The sequence below is a fragment of the Onychomys torridus genome, chromosome 22 (assembly GCF_903995425.1).
Source record: "Onychomys torridus chromosome 22, mOncTor1.1, whole genome shotgun sequence".
NCBI classification, from domain to species: domain Eukaryota; kingdom Metazoa; phylum Chordata; class Mammalia; order Rodentia; family Cricetidae; genus Onychomys; species Onychomys torridus.
In genome coordinates, this window is record NC_050464.1 from 828,120 (window position 1) to 846,927 (window position 18,808).

The 18,808-nt window shown below is 38.5% G+C and overlaps 1 protein-coding gene across 6 annotated transcripts in view; it reads right to left on the bottom strand.

Moving 5' to 3' along the window:
- Positions 1-18,808, bottom strand: part of Pds5b (PDS5 cohesin associated factor B) — a 143,743-nt gene that overhangs the window by 80,185 nt on the left and 44,750 nt on the right. For all 6 annotated transcript variants that reach the window (XM_036171683.1, XM_036171686.1, XM_036171685.1 and 3 more), the window contains exons 2-7: positions 17,193-17,319; positions 12,721-12,924; positions 9,471-9,557; positions 9,269-9,366; positions 8,195-8,321; positions 1,780-1,860 (exon numbers count right to left, since the gene is read on the bottom strand). In XM_036171683.1, the coding sequence (XP_036027576.1) occupies positions 1,780-1,860; positions 8,195-8,321; positions 9,269-9,366; positions 9,471-9,557; positions 12,721-12,924; positions 17,193-17,300 (705 nt within the window). In that variant the 5' untranslated portion in view covers positions 17,301-17,319. The remainder of the gene's footprint in view (positions 1-1,779; positions 1,861-8,194; positions 8,322-9,268; positions 9,367-9,470; positions 9,558-12,720; positions 12,925-17,192; positions 17,320-18,808) is intronic.

Genomic DNA, 18,808 nt, shown 5'->3' on the forward strand with positions numbered 1-18,808 from the left:
AAAGATGACCACCAACATCAATTTCTGCCACTACATGTGCACACACCATGCACACTACCATCCACACAGGTGGGCACCTACATATGTATACAACACAATGTACATCTGTGCACATGTACAGATATGCACACACTTTAATGGAATGACCATTAAAGATAAAAAGAGAAAAGAATAGACAAGGTACCAGAAATCAGTGTGTAACCGAAACTATGCTAGGGGCAATGCACTAGTCCTTTGCCCGCTCCCAAATTCTAGTACAACAAAGCTACAGACAGGGGGAGAGGGGATCATTTAGTTTTATAGGCAAGAACAGCAGGAATTTAATATGAGTGTCAGGAGTGTTCCTTCATTCATTTATCTGGGATTGCTGAAAACATTCCCTTGGGCCTTTTTTCCTTCCTTATATAACATTGCCTTTTCAAGCACACCCCCAAGTCCAAAGACCAGTATAATCATCTTAAATCGTGAAGTTCCAGTAAACATTGTTTTACTCACTTTTCTTTAATTGCTCAGTCAAATATTTACTTTCCTAAATCTTAGAAAAAGGCATCAAAATAAGGTAAGTATTCTTCTGAAACACATCTGACTTGAGGCAGGGCTCACCCTGTGTGCTAGACTGGGTGTGGAAATCTTCATTCAGAACCACTTCAAGCAAGAAAAGGCCAGAGATGATTAGAAAGCCTGAGTCTGGGTCTACATACCAGGAGTGCCATAGGGTCAATAATGACAAACTCAATTCAACCAATGAATGTCAAGCAATACCCAAGTGTCAAGACTGCAGCAACCAATTCTGGAACCTGTTGACAATCCTGGAGCTCTTAAGATAAGTCACAGCATTAATCTTTTAGATTTTAAAGGTTTACTTCCAAATAAATTTTGTTTCTAAGCCAAAATTTTTGTTTGAAATCAAAAACAAAAGCAGGATTTACCGAGGACATCATTTCATAGCAACTTTTATAACCTGACCTTACTTTTTTACATGCTACAAAACAATGCTCTTCTAATAATCTCAGGATAATGAAGCACATACTAACAAAAGACCGCTGAGGGGGGTGAGAGCAGAAGGCAAGTGGGAAGGACTGTTAAACAAGGCCAGGCTATCAGGAACAAGAGGCGGCACCATGCACCTAGTGTTACAGATGGCGCCCCTGCAGCGACACAGCTCAGAGATATGGAGAGAAGATCAAACTTCATATAAATGACTAAGATAAATACAAGAAGGTCAACCTAAGTGACCAAAGCTGGGGTGATATTCAAAAGGGTTCATTTCACTGCCACTCTCCCTCTTCCTCAGAAAAGGCACATTTGCATACACCTCCCTCAGGGCTAACAATGTGTAAGTAACTTCCACCAAACTGCTATTGGCAGTCATACTTGTCTAAATGCCTACCTCCTGATATTGGTTCCTATTATCTTCCTACACCATTAATTTAATCTCCAAAAAGATGTAAGCAGCTTCCCTGAATAGCAGAAAGTGCCATATGTTTTCTCTGATTACCTTTAACTCTATTGCTACCATTAGAAACTATATTTGCTAACGCCTCCCTCACAAAAGCTGTTATCTCTAGGAACTCGAAAGAAGCAAACAGAGGCACAAACAAGAGAGCTAGCATTCCCAGAACCAGTAAGCGGAAGGAACCGAGAAAGGAGAGAAAGGAGTGAAAGAGTCACTGAGAAAACAGTGATAGCAACCTAAGAAGTGTGGGCTACTTGCTGAGACTTGCTTCCGACAGGCTTCACCATTTCGCTTAGTCCTACTAAACCAAGTGCGAGACTTACATTGGTAATATATGGTTCAATAGCTTGAGCAGTCCTCTTCAGCAAAGCTTTTGCCAAGTCATATGCTTGCTTGTTTAAGTTCTGGAAAACACAAACAGTATCTGAATTTTATAAACACATACGTATATATGTGTATATATATATTTATTTACAGAGCTAACTAGCTATGTTTGTCTGCAATGGTGGGATCTCATATGTTCTGGGCTTACTGAACTCTCCCACTGAATTATAACCCCAGTCCTGTACCTCAACTATGAAAAGCAAAATATTATTTGTATTTTAAAAGCTTCTTGAATAAACGGAATGAGAGAGCTATCCATAAAAAAAGAAAGTAAAACTCACTTTTCTTAGAAGAAAAAAGTCTGGCCTACTGGATCACAAATTCTCTTTTCCAAGAAAAAAAAATGATATTCTTTTCAGATTTTGTCCATAACAGATTAACCATATAGAAATGGTCAATGAATGTTTACTAGATAAAGGAAGTATTTAGTGACCCTAAATATCATCCCCAATTCAAGTATGTTCAGGTGGATACAAATATAGACCACAACATCAAAAGACAACTGGCTACATCTTGGAGCCAGGGCTCAGAAGTAACAACAGTTTCTAATCTTTCCGAAAACCCAAGTCCCAACACCCACATCAGTCAGCTCAAAACTCTCTTAACTCCAGCACCAGGGAAATGCCCTCTTCTGGGACATGGACAGACAGACAGAGACAGAGACACAGAGAGACACACAGACACACAGACACACACAGACACACACAGACACACACAGACACACACACACACACACACACACACTTTTTAATGCAGCTTGATATGTATGAACTTAATTTTAGAGATAGATCTCTAGCTGTAATGTTTCTATATAGTTTGGAATAATGATTTTATTTTTCATATGGGTAGTCAGCTACCTTAACACAATTATAGTCCTATATCTCCCAATGACTTATAGCACATTCTAAGCTTCTAAAATAACTGTGCATTGCATTACTTCCAGATACCCTTTTGTCCATTACTGCCTAATTACAGAAGAAAGACATGGGGGAAAGTCTTAACAGCAAGTCCCCATTTTCTCTAGTCTTCTTCAAAATTACCTAGCCATTGGCCCCTTTGTGTGAACTTTAGATTCTATCTGTTAAATCAGATGCTCTATTTATTATGGATTCATATGCAGAAAACTGAAGTCACAACACTGTCTTACACTCTACACACAGCAAATCTCTCAACATATTCTGCCTTCTACTGTGTTTTGTCACCAACTACAATAGTTTGACACAAAAGTAGTGCATTAACTCTAAGGTCATGGGTTAAGCTGCTAAGTATATCGTATCTCTATTAAAGTTACAAATGAAAACTTGTTATACTAACGGACTTGTATCTTTTTTTCTGATTTTTCTGTATACTATGTTGTACTTCTCCGGACAATACCACTTACAAATAATTTTAGGGCATTTTATCTTTCTAATCTTTTTACTTTTGCCTAATTTTATATATTAAGACCCCCTAGTAGAATCCTGATTAGAAACAACATATCTGTTGTTATCAAAATAGAAACAGCATTTTTCACATTTCTCATTCCATAGAAAGTATTTCAGTATATTAAAGCTGCTTTTTATTTCAAACTGATTAAAAACTTTTATGGTAAGTTACAATGATTTTTGTTCCTAGTCATAACTATTGGAAGTATTTTCTTTGGCATGTTACTAATAATTATTCTATCATTACCATTTTGTAATGTTAGTCTGTCTTTGTGTATCTAAAATAAAGCCATTTGATCTTTATCGATATTACTTTCCACCACTCCGGAAGCTGTTGCCTATCCCTGCATCTGTTCTAGTGGGTTAGCTCTGGCTAGTTTCCCCAGAAGACAATGCTTGTGTCACTGACTTGTTCTCCCCTTACACACTGTGCTAACTGGGCTGTGCGGTATCTCTCCCTCTCCTGTGCTCTGGAACTCTGGTGACTATATAGTGGACTATTTGCTCCACGAGTAGTCAATGGACGTCTCTCCGCGGTCAGCTTAGGTTCTTTTACTGCTTAAACACACTGCTGCTGCTGGGGCTGCTGCTGACAACTTAAGTTCTGAGTAGAGTTTTAAGAGTCAACTAATTTTTATTGCTTAGGGTACTGGGCAGATAATATTTTTCTGAGGATTAGTTTATTCTAATTTCAAATGTATTCACAGAGATTACTATTCATGTAACTGTCCTTTAATGGTCTTCATATTTCTTGTTCATTTTAACTGTATATTGGTATCATCACCCTTTCTTTGATTCAATTTGCTCTTTGTCTATTTACTACATTTTTCAAAACATGAATGTGCATTTTCAAGCAATGTCACTGTTCCCTATTTCATTTCTGCTCAACTGCTTTTATTTTACTTGTATGTTTTATTCTGAAAGTTTTATGACTTCTTACACCAGACAGTTGTCATCATAATTTATCAAATTAATGATGTTTGACATTGAGCTTGTAGTATTGTTTTCCAAACACTCAGTATTTCTACAAACCCTTGGTCTGACTTATAATCACTAGGAAGCACCTTAAAACGACCCAATAAATAGTGAATGTTTCATTCTCTTTCATAGTTCATTCATTTTTGCTTTACCTACTTTACTGGATAAACCCTGTCTTTATCCAATAAAGACTACATGTAGGCTCAAGATAAAGATCAGGGGCCTGGAGAAATGGCTCAGTGGTTAAAAGCACTGACTGCTCTTTCAAAGGACCCAAGTTCAGCTCCCAGCACCCACATGGCAGCTCACAACTGTCTGTAACTCCAGTCCCAGTGGACCCGACAACTGTGACAAAACATCAATGGACGTAAACTTCAAGTAAATAATATTTTTTTAAAGATAAAAATCAACAGGTAGAGTGTGTCTGTCCAACAGGAGAGAATGCTTGGGTTAGACCTCCAGCACTAAATAATTGGGTATGGTGGCACACACCTGCAATCCCAGGAGAACTCAAGACGTTGAGACAGGAGGATCAAAACTCAAGGTTATAGTCAGTTACAAAATGAGTCTGAAGTCAGTCTGGAATACATGAGACGAGACCCTGATTCAAAAGCCCACTCTGTATACTATTTTGTGTGGGTGTATGCACACACATGTTCTGGACTGGAGGGAGTATACACACTTATGTATGCACATGCATGTTCTGGACAGGAGAGAGTATGTACACATGTGTATGCACATGCATGACAGAGCCAGAGGACAGCCTGGGTGTCACTCCTTTGACACCAGCATCTTGTTTCTTCCCTCCTCTTCCTCTTCTTCCTTCAGTAGGCTCGGGTAGCTAATTCATCTGGCACCAACTCCTCAGCACTCAGATTACAACTCACAACACTACATAGGGCTTTACTTGGGTTTGGGGGATCAAACTTAGGTCCACAATCAGATTACCAACTGAGCTATGTCCCTGCCACTAATGTTAATATAAAATAACCTTTTCTTTTTTTCTTTGTAGTTGTCTGTCAAGTCTTTCTCAGAATTGTACAAATCAGCCCTTTCCATGGCTATATTTTAGCTGTTTGTCTTATTATCATCAATCAACTGGGTTAATCTTCAGCTCAATGTGACAACCTATGTTATGTGGTAAACTCAGTAGTTACATCACTGCCAATCTTCATTCTCTTAATTCTTAAAACTTAAGAATACTTCAGTCAACATTCAACTAGCCCAATGATTATATTTCACTCCTAATAAGTTTTTCTCCTAATTTTATTTTTATATGTCCACCTACTGTGGACTTTTTTTTTTTTTTTAATTTCTTGAGATAGGGTTTCTCTGTGTAGCTTTGAGCCTTTCCTGGAACTCACTCTGTAGACCAGGCTGGCCTCGAACTCACAGAGATCCACCTGTCTCTGCCTCCTGAGTGCTGGGATTAAAGGCATGTGTCACCAGCACCAGGCTTACTGTGGTTTTTCACTCTTATTTTTACTCTATTTGTTTAGAGAGTGTATGGTGTGTGAACACACACAGGCCACAGCAAGCACATGATGGCCAAAGGACAACTTTCAGCAATGATTCTGTCCTATGGACCCCAGGGATCACATTCCAGGTCCCCAAGCTTTTATCACTAACCATTTCAATGACCTTAACTCTTATTTAGATGCCTTTAATTAACTGAAAATATACGCTATCTTTAGTCTGCTTAAGATTTGTTTTCAACTTTGTTTGCGTTACTTCAACTCTGAGTGTGTTATTCAGTACCAGAGTATTCACTAAGCTATAAAGAACTACAATTATATAAAATGACTTAAAACAGAAATTATCCCCAAAATTGTTCCATCTAAGTTAAGCAGGCTAAGCCAAGGATTGAACTGTAAGGAGCTAACAAGAAGAACTCAGCTGCTCTCACAGATAAGAGGTCAGAGCCCAGCATTCTTGTTCTGTAAATGTCTCTGTGCAGTGGGCCAAGGAAAACGAAGGACTCAAGAAGTAACCATTTGTGTGCACTGTTATTTAAGTGGCTCTATGAATGACATGCTAGGTAAACTAAGCTACCCCTGAACTGCGCCCTCCATAAATAGTGCCTATTTATTTTCCCTGACAAACGGACTTTTTCATGACAATAGCCTGGAGAGACAGAGGTCTAGGACTTCCCTGGCAGTCATCTGCTGAGTGCAAACAACAAGCTGGATACTTAATCTGTGTCTGGAAAAGCCCTTTCTCCCAGGTATTGGCATGGATGTGGGTTCCCAAGGGCTAACTAAGAACCTGGGGAGCCTGCTTCATCACTCTTGAAAGCCTTCCTAAGATGCCCTATGGTAGAGTTCTTGACACTGGTCCTCCTACCTTATTAGAGAGCGAAGAGCTTGAGACAATAGACCAAGCTCCCTGGTGGGTTGCCTCAAACAAACAGGTTGGCCCTACCCTTTAGGCAAAGGAGGTGCTAGGAGCCTCAGGAAGGGGTGCAATGTGCCTGGGGGTGTGCAATATGCTTCACCGGGATCTATTCTCTATTCCCTTCTCATGGCTGTTATTTATCAGTGACAGGATATAGGTATATAGCTGAACTGGCAGAATTAGCAAGAAGCAAACCAGACACCTGCATAGCAACAGAATAGAGGGAGGTGATCAGAGCGCACATCAAAACTCTGATTTTTCATTTAATAAATACAGCATCTGAACTTTTGAGGTCTAATGTTAATTTACTGTTGAGCCTGCTTACTCTTAATAGATTTCCAATGTCTTAAATTTTTAGATTAAGAGCTCATTTCTGTTGGTGGTGGTGGCACACGCCTTTAATCCCAGCACTTGGGAGGCAGAGCCAGGTGGATCTCTGTGAGTTTGAAGCCAACCTGGTCTACAAAGCAAGTTCCAGGACAGGCACCAAAACTACACAGAGAAACCCTGTCTCGAAAAACAAAATACAAAAACGAACAAACAAACAAAACCCAAAATGGAGTTAATTTCCATTTGTACCAATGTTATGTAACTGTAGACTAAGACAATGTAATGCTACAGAGTCCTTAAATTTAAATAGAGAAAAAAATTAAATAAATGTTTATTTATGTTGGTAATTCCTAGGTTCCTCTCTTGAAATCCAGCCCTTTCTCAATCATACAACTGCATTCCAACTACTTACCAGAGTCAGAAACTTTCCAAAGTCAAAGCACATATACACACACAGGTGAAATGCGCACACACACATCTTGGTTGACATCACTCAGGTAAAAACCAGTGGGCTCTAACCTCTCTCTCTTGTCCAGTCTTTCAACTAAGATCCCAACTGGTTCCATGTGCCAACACATGATCATATAACAGTATTTAAGCAGCTAGGAACTCACTGCTGTATAAAGTGGCGGTTTGGGCATGAGAAAAGTAAGGTGTGGCTGAGGGGAAGGTTTTTATTGTAGGTATGAAGGAAAGCACAGCCAGAGGCATCTGGAAGAGTCCAGAGCAGAGAGACAAAGTAGTAGACTGAACATAGTGGGCAGCCTGGACCAGGCCATGAGAAGAGGGAAGAAGAGATATAGAGAGTGTAAAAAGAGCACATGGCCAAAATGGTAGGATTATGTGGGAATGGGAAGCCCATGAGCTGAACAAGTTTAGGGTAGGGGCAGGGTGAGAAGAGTCAGAAGGTCAGCATGTGCTTTGGTATGCTAGTAGGCACCACAGACTGCCATGGGTCCCAAACTTCTTTTGAACCTGACACTGTTTAAAATGCACCCTACACAAAACTCATTGACCACAAATATTTTTATCATATGAGTTAAATCCATTATTCATTCACATAATTCGAGACTAAGAAATGCAATGAGTTTGTTATACCTTAAACAGTAAGTGTTTTAATATTAATTAAGAGTCTACAAAACGAAGATTAAAGCAGAATAAATTCTATTACAACATAAGCGTAAATTCTGAATATTAACTTAATAGGGTTTAGACACATTTCACATACCTTATGGGCAGGTACCAGATTTACTAAAACTGTATCTAAGAGCTCCTGAGATACTGTATCACCTTCACAAATGATAGAGCTCATGAGGTCCACCATATGCATATGAACTTTCTGATTGTGGCCATTGCTGAAATCCAAAACAGTTATTTTATTTCAAATGTATCTGAGATAGATGTGATACTAGTAAACATGATAATTTACAAAAATGGTGAGATAAAACTATATTACTGTCAAGCTTCTTTCTCTCTGCTCTTATGGTAATAAAAATGTATTTTTAAACTATACTACTAAGCCAGTGGTGGTGGCACACGCCTATAATTTAATTTGAGCTGAGGCAGGCAGATTTCTGAGTTCAGCCTGGTCTACAGGGTGAGATCCAGGACAGCTGGGTCTACCTGGAGAAACCCTGTCTCAAAAAAACAAAACAAAAACACTAAGGGGAAATAACTAAATTATTTGCCCATAATTTAAGCATCTCACAACCAAAGTAGTTAAAAGAAATGCAATCTCAGTTTCATCTTAAATTTGGACAAAGTATTTTAAAATTGCTATTAAGTTTTATAATACACAAAAATTTCAAACAACCACATATATAAGCTGGAAGTGGTGGTATGCAGCTTTTTTTTTTTTTTTTTTTTTTTTGAGCTGAGGATTGAACCCAGGGCCTTGCACCTACTAGGCAAGCACTCTACCACTGAGCTAAATCCCCAACCTGGTGGTATACAGCTTTAATTCTAGCATTTGGGAGGCAGAAGCAAGCTGATCTCTGTGAGTTCGAGGCCATCCTGGTCTACATACAGTTAGTTCCAAAACAGCCAGGGCTACACAGACTATCTCAACAACAATAAAAGTCAATATAGTATGTAAACAAGTAATAATACCAAAAAATTAGTCTAATTTGCTCTTCTAACCAGTAAATACATAACAATAAGTTATATCCATATAGAGCTATATAGAGAATAAGTGTAAGTTAATTTATAATCTTAAGCCACTATCACAACAGTTTATGTGGATTCATTGTAAACTGAAAATCTTTACAATTAAGAAGTGTTATTTATTTGAAAATGAACTTACTTTATAACTGAGAATAATGTTCTGTAGAGTTGAGTGAAGATCTCATTGCTGTCTTCTAACTCAAAGCATATGTTGTAAGACTTAACCCATGCAATGTTCTAAAGAAAGAAGTAAAAGGGAAAAGGCAAGTATTTCAGTTGCTAACGCATACAAGAACAAAAATTAAATTAAGTATCATCTCAAGTTATAAGATATTGCTTACCTCAAGTAAGTAAAAATACCTATTGAATTGGGGGCTCTTTGTGTCTTCTAGTCCCTTTAATTGCCTTGTTATAAACATAAATATATCCTTTAAAAAAACAAAGTTTTGCTTAGATTATGAATACTTAACGGACATACACGTTACACTAATAGGACTAGCCATAGTTACTCACCAACTTTGTAAACATATCAGGATAAATTGTGAAGAACAAAAAGAAAGTCAGAATTTTTACAGTACATTACATAAAGATCCTGATATATGAAAACCATGATACACCTATTATCCTTCACAGGAAATTATTATATATATCACATAATGTCAATATAGAGACAGAAAATGTTTATCAAATAGCAAATTAAACAAGCGGGCTCAAGCAGTGAGTCAAATAAAACCCAGGCTACTATTAGAATAAAGGTATCGCACTAACTGAGGGCTGAGGACGCCCTTCAAGAAGCACTACACATGAAACAACACAATTACATAGCAAGAAAACAATTGAGGAAACATAAAACCCCCAAATTCCCAAGTAACAATACAATACATCACATATAGAAGCTTAGACATTTGAGAAAGAGAAATTGAAGTCAGTTTATCTAGCTTCTTAATCATCATTACATTGGAGTCAACTGCTTCCCCAAATCATTTCTCAATCTCTCTTTAGACTTTTTTTTTTTTTTTTTAAATATTTCCCTCGTACCTACCTGGGTCTTTAAAGATAGACAAAAAAAAAAAAAAAAAAAGTCACTTTCAGTTAAATTTTCCTGAGTTTCAGTTTTTGAAAACTGTGAAAAAACTTAAAAAACTAATAGTAAAAACTAATTCCTCAAAGGAATTTTGTTATCAATCAATGAAAGACATTCCTCTATAAGTAAAATAATATACATTTTAAACAGCAAAAATATTATATGCAAATGACTTGAGTCATGTTTCAAGAAAAGCACTATAAAAGTACATCTTTGAAAAATGGCTGCTTTAATAGTAGTAATGTATAAAACAATCTCCAATAATGGGCTTTTCAGACAGTCTTCCTCTATTGTCTGAAAGAGAGTACTTGGCATACCAGACCTATCAGAAGTTGGAAACAACTGTCAATTCACTCATAACTCCTAACAAGCCAAATGTCCAATCGGGGTTTGTTCCTGACAGTTTAACAACCTGAGATTGAAAGGTAAAAATGGAGAATGACATTTTTCTGTTATGTAATATTAACCAATGTGGCACTAATAGACAAAATATGGCCTTGGAGCTAATCATAATAAAAAACTATCCCAAAAATATTTAGAAAGCATCCTTAAAAACACAGTGATTCTTCTGTTCCATCCCCACAACAGAAACAGGGAGCATGTAAAATGAGACCAAAAGACTGATTCTAGAGACAGAGCAGCAGAGAGACTTTTTAATGTTTCAGATAGTCCACACAGACCTTAGTCTCATCTACTGGACATTCTTCTGACTGTTCTGATACGGAGAACAGACCCGTCTGTTCCTGTTCTTTCAGGTTACCTTTTCACCACCCCTAAGCCTTCAGCTAGGTCACTGTTTATACAAACTGAGAAGTCCACAAAAGAGGTCAATAAGTTGCACAGTAGTGCTCTTTATATTTCTTGTTGAATATACCAAACAAATATATCTGCTGTGGATATCGCTCTGTGTAAATAAAGTTCTGATTGGCCAGTGGCCAGGAAGGAAGTATAGGCGGGACAAGAGAGAAAGAGAATTCTGGGAAGTAGAAGACTGGAGAGAGACACCACCAGCCGCCGCCATGAGAAGCAACATGTAAAGACACTGGTTAGCCACGAGCCATGTGGCAAAGTATAGATAAGCAGAAATGGGTTAATTTAAGATAGAAGAAGCAGATAACAAGAAGCCTGCCACAGCCATACAGTTTGTAAACAATGTAAGTTTCTGTGTGCTTTCTTGGTTGGGTCTGAGCGACTGTGGGACTGGCGGGTAAGAGAGATTTGTCCTGACTGGGCCAGGCAGGAAAACTCCAACTACATATATCATTCTTTAATCCATTGAAGTACCATGCAATCCAGGTGAAAAGTAACTACACAACTAGACTCTGACACTTGACCCAAATTTACTGACTAATAATACTGTCCTCCACTTCCCTCATGTTGATATTCCCTGTAATACTACCATCCCAAACCAGACTGGGGATGCTGCCCACTTGGCAGAGGTGGTCAAGGGTCAAGAAGAAATTACAGAAGCCCGAGGTCCATGTCTGATTTGGGTGTTAACTGCTTTCCCTTAACCCTGCACACTCAGTTCATGAAAAATAACTAACAATACCATTTCTTAAGTGAAGCAAACTCTCTGCTACTTTTTCCTAAAGTAGTTTTCTGACCAATAGTTCCAAAATCATTCACATGACTTGTCAAATAGTCACTTGGTGTCTTTTGAACAGCTTTCTTCAGGTTTCTAGTAAGTGCTATCTTTGAAACAATGAACATGGTCTTTGTTATAACTGTCAAAAGGAAAAGGAGCATCCCAAAATCATTATGAAAAACATACCATCATGGTGTTATAACATGAACTACAGCATTCACTGTATAAGCCAAAATTCCCAGAAAAAAAGCCTTGGTGATGCTGGACATTCTACAAGGTGACTGAACAAAAGTCCCGTGGCTATGGCAAGGCTGCAGGCTGCAGGTCTACAGACAAAACATCCGGGGCTTTCTTCAGCCCTCCTCATAACCATTCATGTGCAGACTTCTGCGTCTGACCTAACAACCTCGTGCTTCTGGAATATATGAACGGACTATATGCTTTCACCAAGCCAAAGGCTCTATGACATAGGCCTGTAACAGAGGTGTCTCCTCACTGCTGTAATCCATCTACCTGGTGTTTCCACCAATGTATTTAAAAGAGGCCCTGATTAATGACTTCTACTGTCCTGTTTCTATAGGCAGCTCATCGAACTGTTACCACCTGGAGCATGTGGTATTTTGGATAACCTAAATCCATGTTCTTGGACCAAAGTCATTCATATTTGGCTCCAGAATAAAATATGAATTCATTCCTTCTGAGGTTGAGAGCTTGTGTGTGTGTGTGTGTGTGTGTGTGTATTTACTCTGGAAGTGAGAAATTATATTTCAAAAGTTAAGTGTCACAGGAAACAGAAGTTTAATAATAGTAAAGATTGATCCAGCCAATATAGCAGAATTCAAAGAAATTACTTAACTATTTCATTCAATTTGATGAAAAGGAAAGTGTCAATGTGGCAATGCTTCCCATCAATACTTGCCTTTAGTTTATCAGGAGATGTGTAAGGAGCCTCAGGAGCATAAATCCTGAAAATATCAGCAAGGCAGCAAGCTACCAGTAAACGAACATCTTTATCAGGGTGTTTGAGGAAAAAGTCAGAAGCAAGATGTAAAGCTAGGTTCAGGTAAAGTTCCTTTTCCTCTTCAGAGTCCTGATCCATGTCCATGAAAGTTTTTACAACCATCTATGCACAAACAAAGATCATCAAATAGTCAGATGGTTCAGATAACAGTCATGTCAGATAAAAGAGACAATACTTACGAAAGTTCACTCAAAATACACTTTCATCAGAACAGTATAGAGTGTGATCCTTCTACAAGTGTGAACAATCTTTAAAATATAACTAAAGTATTTTTAACCAAGCACGGTAGCACATGCCTGTCATCCCAAGTCTCAGAAGGGTAAGGCAGGAGGATCATGATTTCAAGTTTAGTTTGGGCTACAAAGCAAAACTCAAAAAGAAAATATATGTAAGTGAACACACACACACACACACACACACACACACACACACACACACACACACTCAATTTTAGCAGTGGGTTTCAACCCTCCCAACGCTTCAACCCTTTAATACAGGTTCCTCACGTTGTGGTGATCCCAACCATAGAATTATTTAATTGCTACTTCATAACTGTAATTTTGCTACTGTTATGAATTGTTAGGTAAATATTTGTGTTCCAAGGGTTTTAGGCGACCCCTGTGAAAGGGTCATTTGACCCATGAAGGGGTCACAACCCACAGGTTGAGAACCCCTGGTTTAAAGCAAGTATTTGTCATTTGGCCACATATCTTTAAATTTCAAATTCACCCTATGCTGTGGCCATTATTCAGGGTCTACATCTGTGGAGACTTGTCTCACTTGTACAAGTATAGTAAGAGTTCTATAGCGCTTAAAAAAAAAATCACACCCCCACCAGGCGGTGGTGGCGCACGCCTGTAATCCCAGCACTCGGGAGGCAGAGGCAGGTGGATCTCTGTGAGTTCAAGGACAGCCTGGTCTACAAAACGAACAGCCTCCAAAGCTACAGAGAAACCCTGTCTCAAAAAAGCAAAAACAAACAAACAAACAACAACAACAAAAAAAAATCACATCCCTTTCTCTTTTTCTCTAATAGTCCTAATCCTAAAGGAAACCTTAGTATGAACATTTCAGTTTCCATGTGTTATGGTTAATCTTCACTATCAACTTAACTGGATTTAGACCACATGGGAACATACCTGTAGTAGTGTCTATGAGACTATTTCCAGAAGTATTTACCTACAGACATAATACCCACTACTGAGTTGGGATGGCTTGGGCTCCTGACTAAATGAAAAAGAAAAACAGTATAGAGCTATATTCATCTCCCTGCTTCCTAACTGTGGATGCAATATGATCAACTGCCTCACACTCCTGTTTCCAGGCCTTCCCTTGCTATAATGGACTGTACCCTCAAACTGAGCCCCAAATAAACTCTTTTCCTAAAATTGCTTTTGCCTTGTTTGCCATAGCAACAATATATCATTTTTGCCACTAAACCACTCAAGATGTGACTTTTATATTTCAGCCTCTCCAAAAGACTAGGAAAGCAGAGTCGAGAAAGAACGTCTGGAGCTTAAGGCTGGTTCAACAATCCAAGCATGTGCTTCTCCTCCCAAGCTCCCAAATTCAGTTGCCAGCACCCACATGAGGTAGCTCACAATCACTTGGAACTCTGGAGCCTGAGGATCCAGCGCCCTCTTCTGGCCTCCGTGGGCACTGTATTCTCATGTGTGCTCATAACCAGCTTAGAGACACATAATTTAAAAATTAAAACAACAACAACAACACTTGTTTTAAAGAATTTCAAAGATGTATTCGTAAGCAAAAATGCACCCTTTAGTTACCATAAAGTGATTCAGGACAGCATAGGGAAAAAAATATTTCTGGGCCACAGTAAAAGAAAATGCAATATGGACATCATTCGTTCAAGGAGATAACCCACGTATGTGTTACACAGGAACAAGTTGCAAGAAACAGATCTGTCTTCATAATTATTTTTATAAAAGAGGTACTGAAACCAAATTAAATGAGAATGTATAGAGCTTAAATTCTATAACATTTTCTCTAACATTAGTATTAGTAGAAATGATTATCTAAAGCTGTCCTATCCTTTCTTCAAAAGTGAATCAAGGAAACTGGAACCTGAAAGAACACATCCACTCTCACTCTGGCAAAGGTAGCCACACAGCATCCACTAGGTGGTGCTACACATACTAAACGCTGTCAGGGCCACTGAGCATCACAGCCTGTGCTTTCCACTTGCTGGAGGCCTGGAGTTCCGCAGTAAAAAATGCTTTATTTACACTGAACACATGGAGCAGCCGTGGGGACAATGCTGTTAGCAACCCTCTGCTTCACCATGCCCAGTGCCAAATCCAACATAGCCAACATGGACAAACTGTACTATTCTCAGGGCATAAGCTCCCAACACCTTTGTGCCTACAAAGAGACACAGGAAGGGAAAGAGTTAGGTGCACAGAACTAATCATTTTTCCTAACAATCTCTTCATATAAGAATGGGAAATGGAGTGTATTTTAATAAAATAGTACAGGAAAACACAGCAATTATATAAGAACGACAACCTAAATATTAACAAATAATAATTCATAAAGCTTATATAGGTATTTATAAACAGCAAAAAGTATCATCATCCAAAATTAAATCTATTTTCTATTTCTCGGAGGAGGAGGAGGAGGGGGAGGGGGAGGAGGAGGAGGAGGGGGAGGATGCTGAAAGTCACAGCAGGTATGAATACAGAAAATGATGGAAATGTGTATTAGCCTGATGATGCTGAAAGCAGCCGACAGTAAAAGCACTACACAACATTGAACGTGAAGACAATGAAACAATCCAATTTGCTCTGAGCCCAGATAATAGAAATTTTTCACTATGTGTACTCAAATAGTGTTGTAAATCCCATTAACAACTATCACTAATCCCAGCATTCAAGAGGCTTAGGCAGGATTTTAAATTCAAGGCCAGCTTGGGCTACATATGGAGTTCCAGGCCAGCCTGAGCTACACAGCAAGAATGGCCTGAAGAGGGGAGTGGGGGCCTAAATTATAACTCAGATGAGACCTCTAAATTTTAGATATATCTGAGAAAATAGTGTACATACAAGTTACTAAGTGTTAATCGGCTTGTTTATGTATGCTGTCTTCATAGCACTTTTTCCACAAGCATGATAGATAAGTAAATATCATTTCTAGGATAAACCTGAGAAAATAAATGTACTGGTTTCACAAAAATTCAACAGGTCAAGAAAAGATAAATATATAGAAGAGTAAACACTTCATAGATAAAAAGACTTGAGCTTGGCTCTACCAAATGAAACAGACACAAGTTCCTATTAGACTGAGCTTGTCAGGAGGTGAATTATCTGCAATAAGGTACCTTTTCTTTCAAGTACTATACTTCTGACAGCTGCATTCTAATAGCTGAAGGAAAAGTAAACAGTATCCAGACCTCATGTGAAGTTTAAGGCAGTATTAGCATCACTTACATGTGAATACACCACACAGCAACCTAACATATCACTGGTTTGTAAGATTTTCTGGACCTTCAGGAATAAAGAAAAGTTTTCCAACACTGACAATCAGACTACAGATCAGTAAACATTACAGAATGTACATGGTGAAATACTACATATGACCCACTAGTAAACATTACAGAATGTACATGGTGAAATACTACATATGACCCACTAGTAAGTATAATTTTTTATTTTACATCAGTTGAAAGAACTGAGTATTATACAAAACAAATGTCTAGATGATGCACACAGAAGGAAAAAAGTGCTCAAGTTAAACGTGATCTTGAACAACTGGTCAACCAAGTTCACATGCACCTTATCTGTTAATGTTACTTTAAACATGTTACCAGTCACAGGGACCGTTAATGCCCTAAAGAAAAAGGTGAAGCATTATTCAAACATAACCTAAGAGGCCCTGGTCAAGGAGAATGCCTCACACAAGGGTAGGCATCCATCGTGGTTTGTTACTGTGTGCCAGAAGCAGAGAAAACCGAACAGTCACGCTCTGAATACTCTAAAACTAACATACCAGGAGGTAACCTACAGCTGAGGACTCCTAGAAATACCTAAAATTTCTTTTCCCATACTTGAAGAGTTGGGGAGTGTGGGGGGGTGGGGTAAGGTGACGACAGTGAGCATCAAGTGGGAAGAGAGAGGAGAGAACTTGATAATGGACAGGATAAAAATATCATGGGACATGTGCCAATCACTCTCCCAGTAGCAGTAGGGCCCACTGTTCCTTACCTGCCCTACTCCTACAAACTCACTCTCTGCCATTTGCTGCTGCCTTTAATTTTTTTTACCCAAGCAAAACAAGTTACATGGCCCTGCATGACGACTCCCTAGGAAAGCCCCACACTGCCCAGCTATCAGAGCCACACACTGGTCACTCACCTTTAAGCGCCTCACCATCTCCTCTTTAGAGATTTTATCGGAGATCTCCTTGACACCAGGAGGGTAGGTAATCTTCCCATCGTTGGTCCTTGTCTTTGAATGAGCCATGATGAAAACGTCTGTACCCCTAAAGCAAGAAAATTATTAGGTACAAGTAAAAACAGACATGTACTATAATAAATGTAAAAGATAAGTTGTTCCTCCACAATTTGTAATTGCCTCCTAATTTAGTCATCTAATAAAAACTACTTTACTGAACATTCCCCAAAATTAATGAGGAAAACAAATTTACTTATTATATTTCCATTTGTAGCAAGCTGTATAATGTGTACTAACTCTCCCCAACAAAACACTCACAATAGAAAAAATAACCAAAATAAATGTTTAAAGTGGGGGACAGGAATGAGGGTGACTATGATCAAACTAACTTGTATGAAATTCTCCAAGAATACAAATATATTATTTAATAAAAAAATAAAGTATCATAAGTAATACTAAAAAAATCTAGGAAAAGCAAAATCCCAGAGAACTGAACACTACAGCTTTCTATCTCTCTGGTCTCTGAAGTTCTCAGCCATCACCTACAAAACCAGGATTCAGCTCCAGTGTTCACATGCGACAAAAGGGACACAGTATCTACACCTGTCAAAAGAATCTCCTGAAATTAATATGGACTTCTACCCTAGCCCCTCACCCCGCCCGAGGAAGAGATGCACTTACAACAGCAAGAAGGGAGACCAGAAACCAATCTGCCCCACCCCCAAACCAAAGAAAGCAATAAAGTGAAGCAGTTAACGTTCACAGGGTGGGAGCTACTAGCTTTGGTCATGACCCTGTACACGGCCCTGAGACCCTCAGAACAGCAGCCCGTCCACAGCAGCCAAGTGGTAGGAATCCCAAGAACCCAACATAAGCAAATTCAAGTTCTGTCTTCGAAAAAGCATCTTCATCCTAGGCACAGAAGAAACTCAAGCACAGTGTTTCTAAGAGAGCATGAAGTCAAAAATAGGCAAGCACCTGAGGAGACAGGGTATCCTTCTTATAACAAAAAATAACAGGTATCAAACAAACCAGAATCCTTCAGCTATTATTACATTTATGGAAATCATAAAATAACTAGACTTACAAACTTAAATAAAAGAATTTTGAAAATCTGTAAGGAGTAATATAAAAACAAAAGCTTGAGCATGCAAACAGAGCAACAAATAAACAAAAGTTCAACAGACAAGTTCATTTGCAGATAGTAAAACTATTAGAATGAAGAAAAAAGAAATTATCCAGGGCATAACACAGAAACATGAAAGTAAAATACACAGAGGAAGGGTGAGTCTATCTTACAACTCACAGAAGAGTGAAGAGTCCACATAACTGCATAAGTATCATAAGACAGCAATTGAAATTCAAGAAACCAAAGACAATAAATTCAAAATAATAAGGATAATAAACCAAGAAAATAAATCTGTCAGGCCATATTCATATACGCTTGTGCACACATACATACATACAAACGTGTGTATGTAACAAAAACAAAAGAGAAGGCTATGAGGTGGGGCATGGAAAAGGTACTAGTAGGTAGCTGGAGGAAGCAGGAGGGAGCACAGAGAGAGAGGGAATTC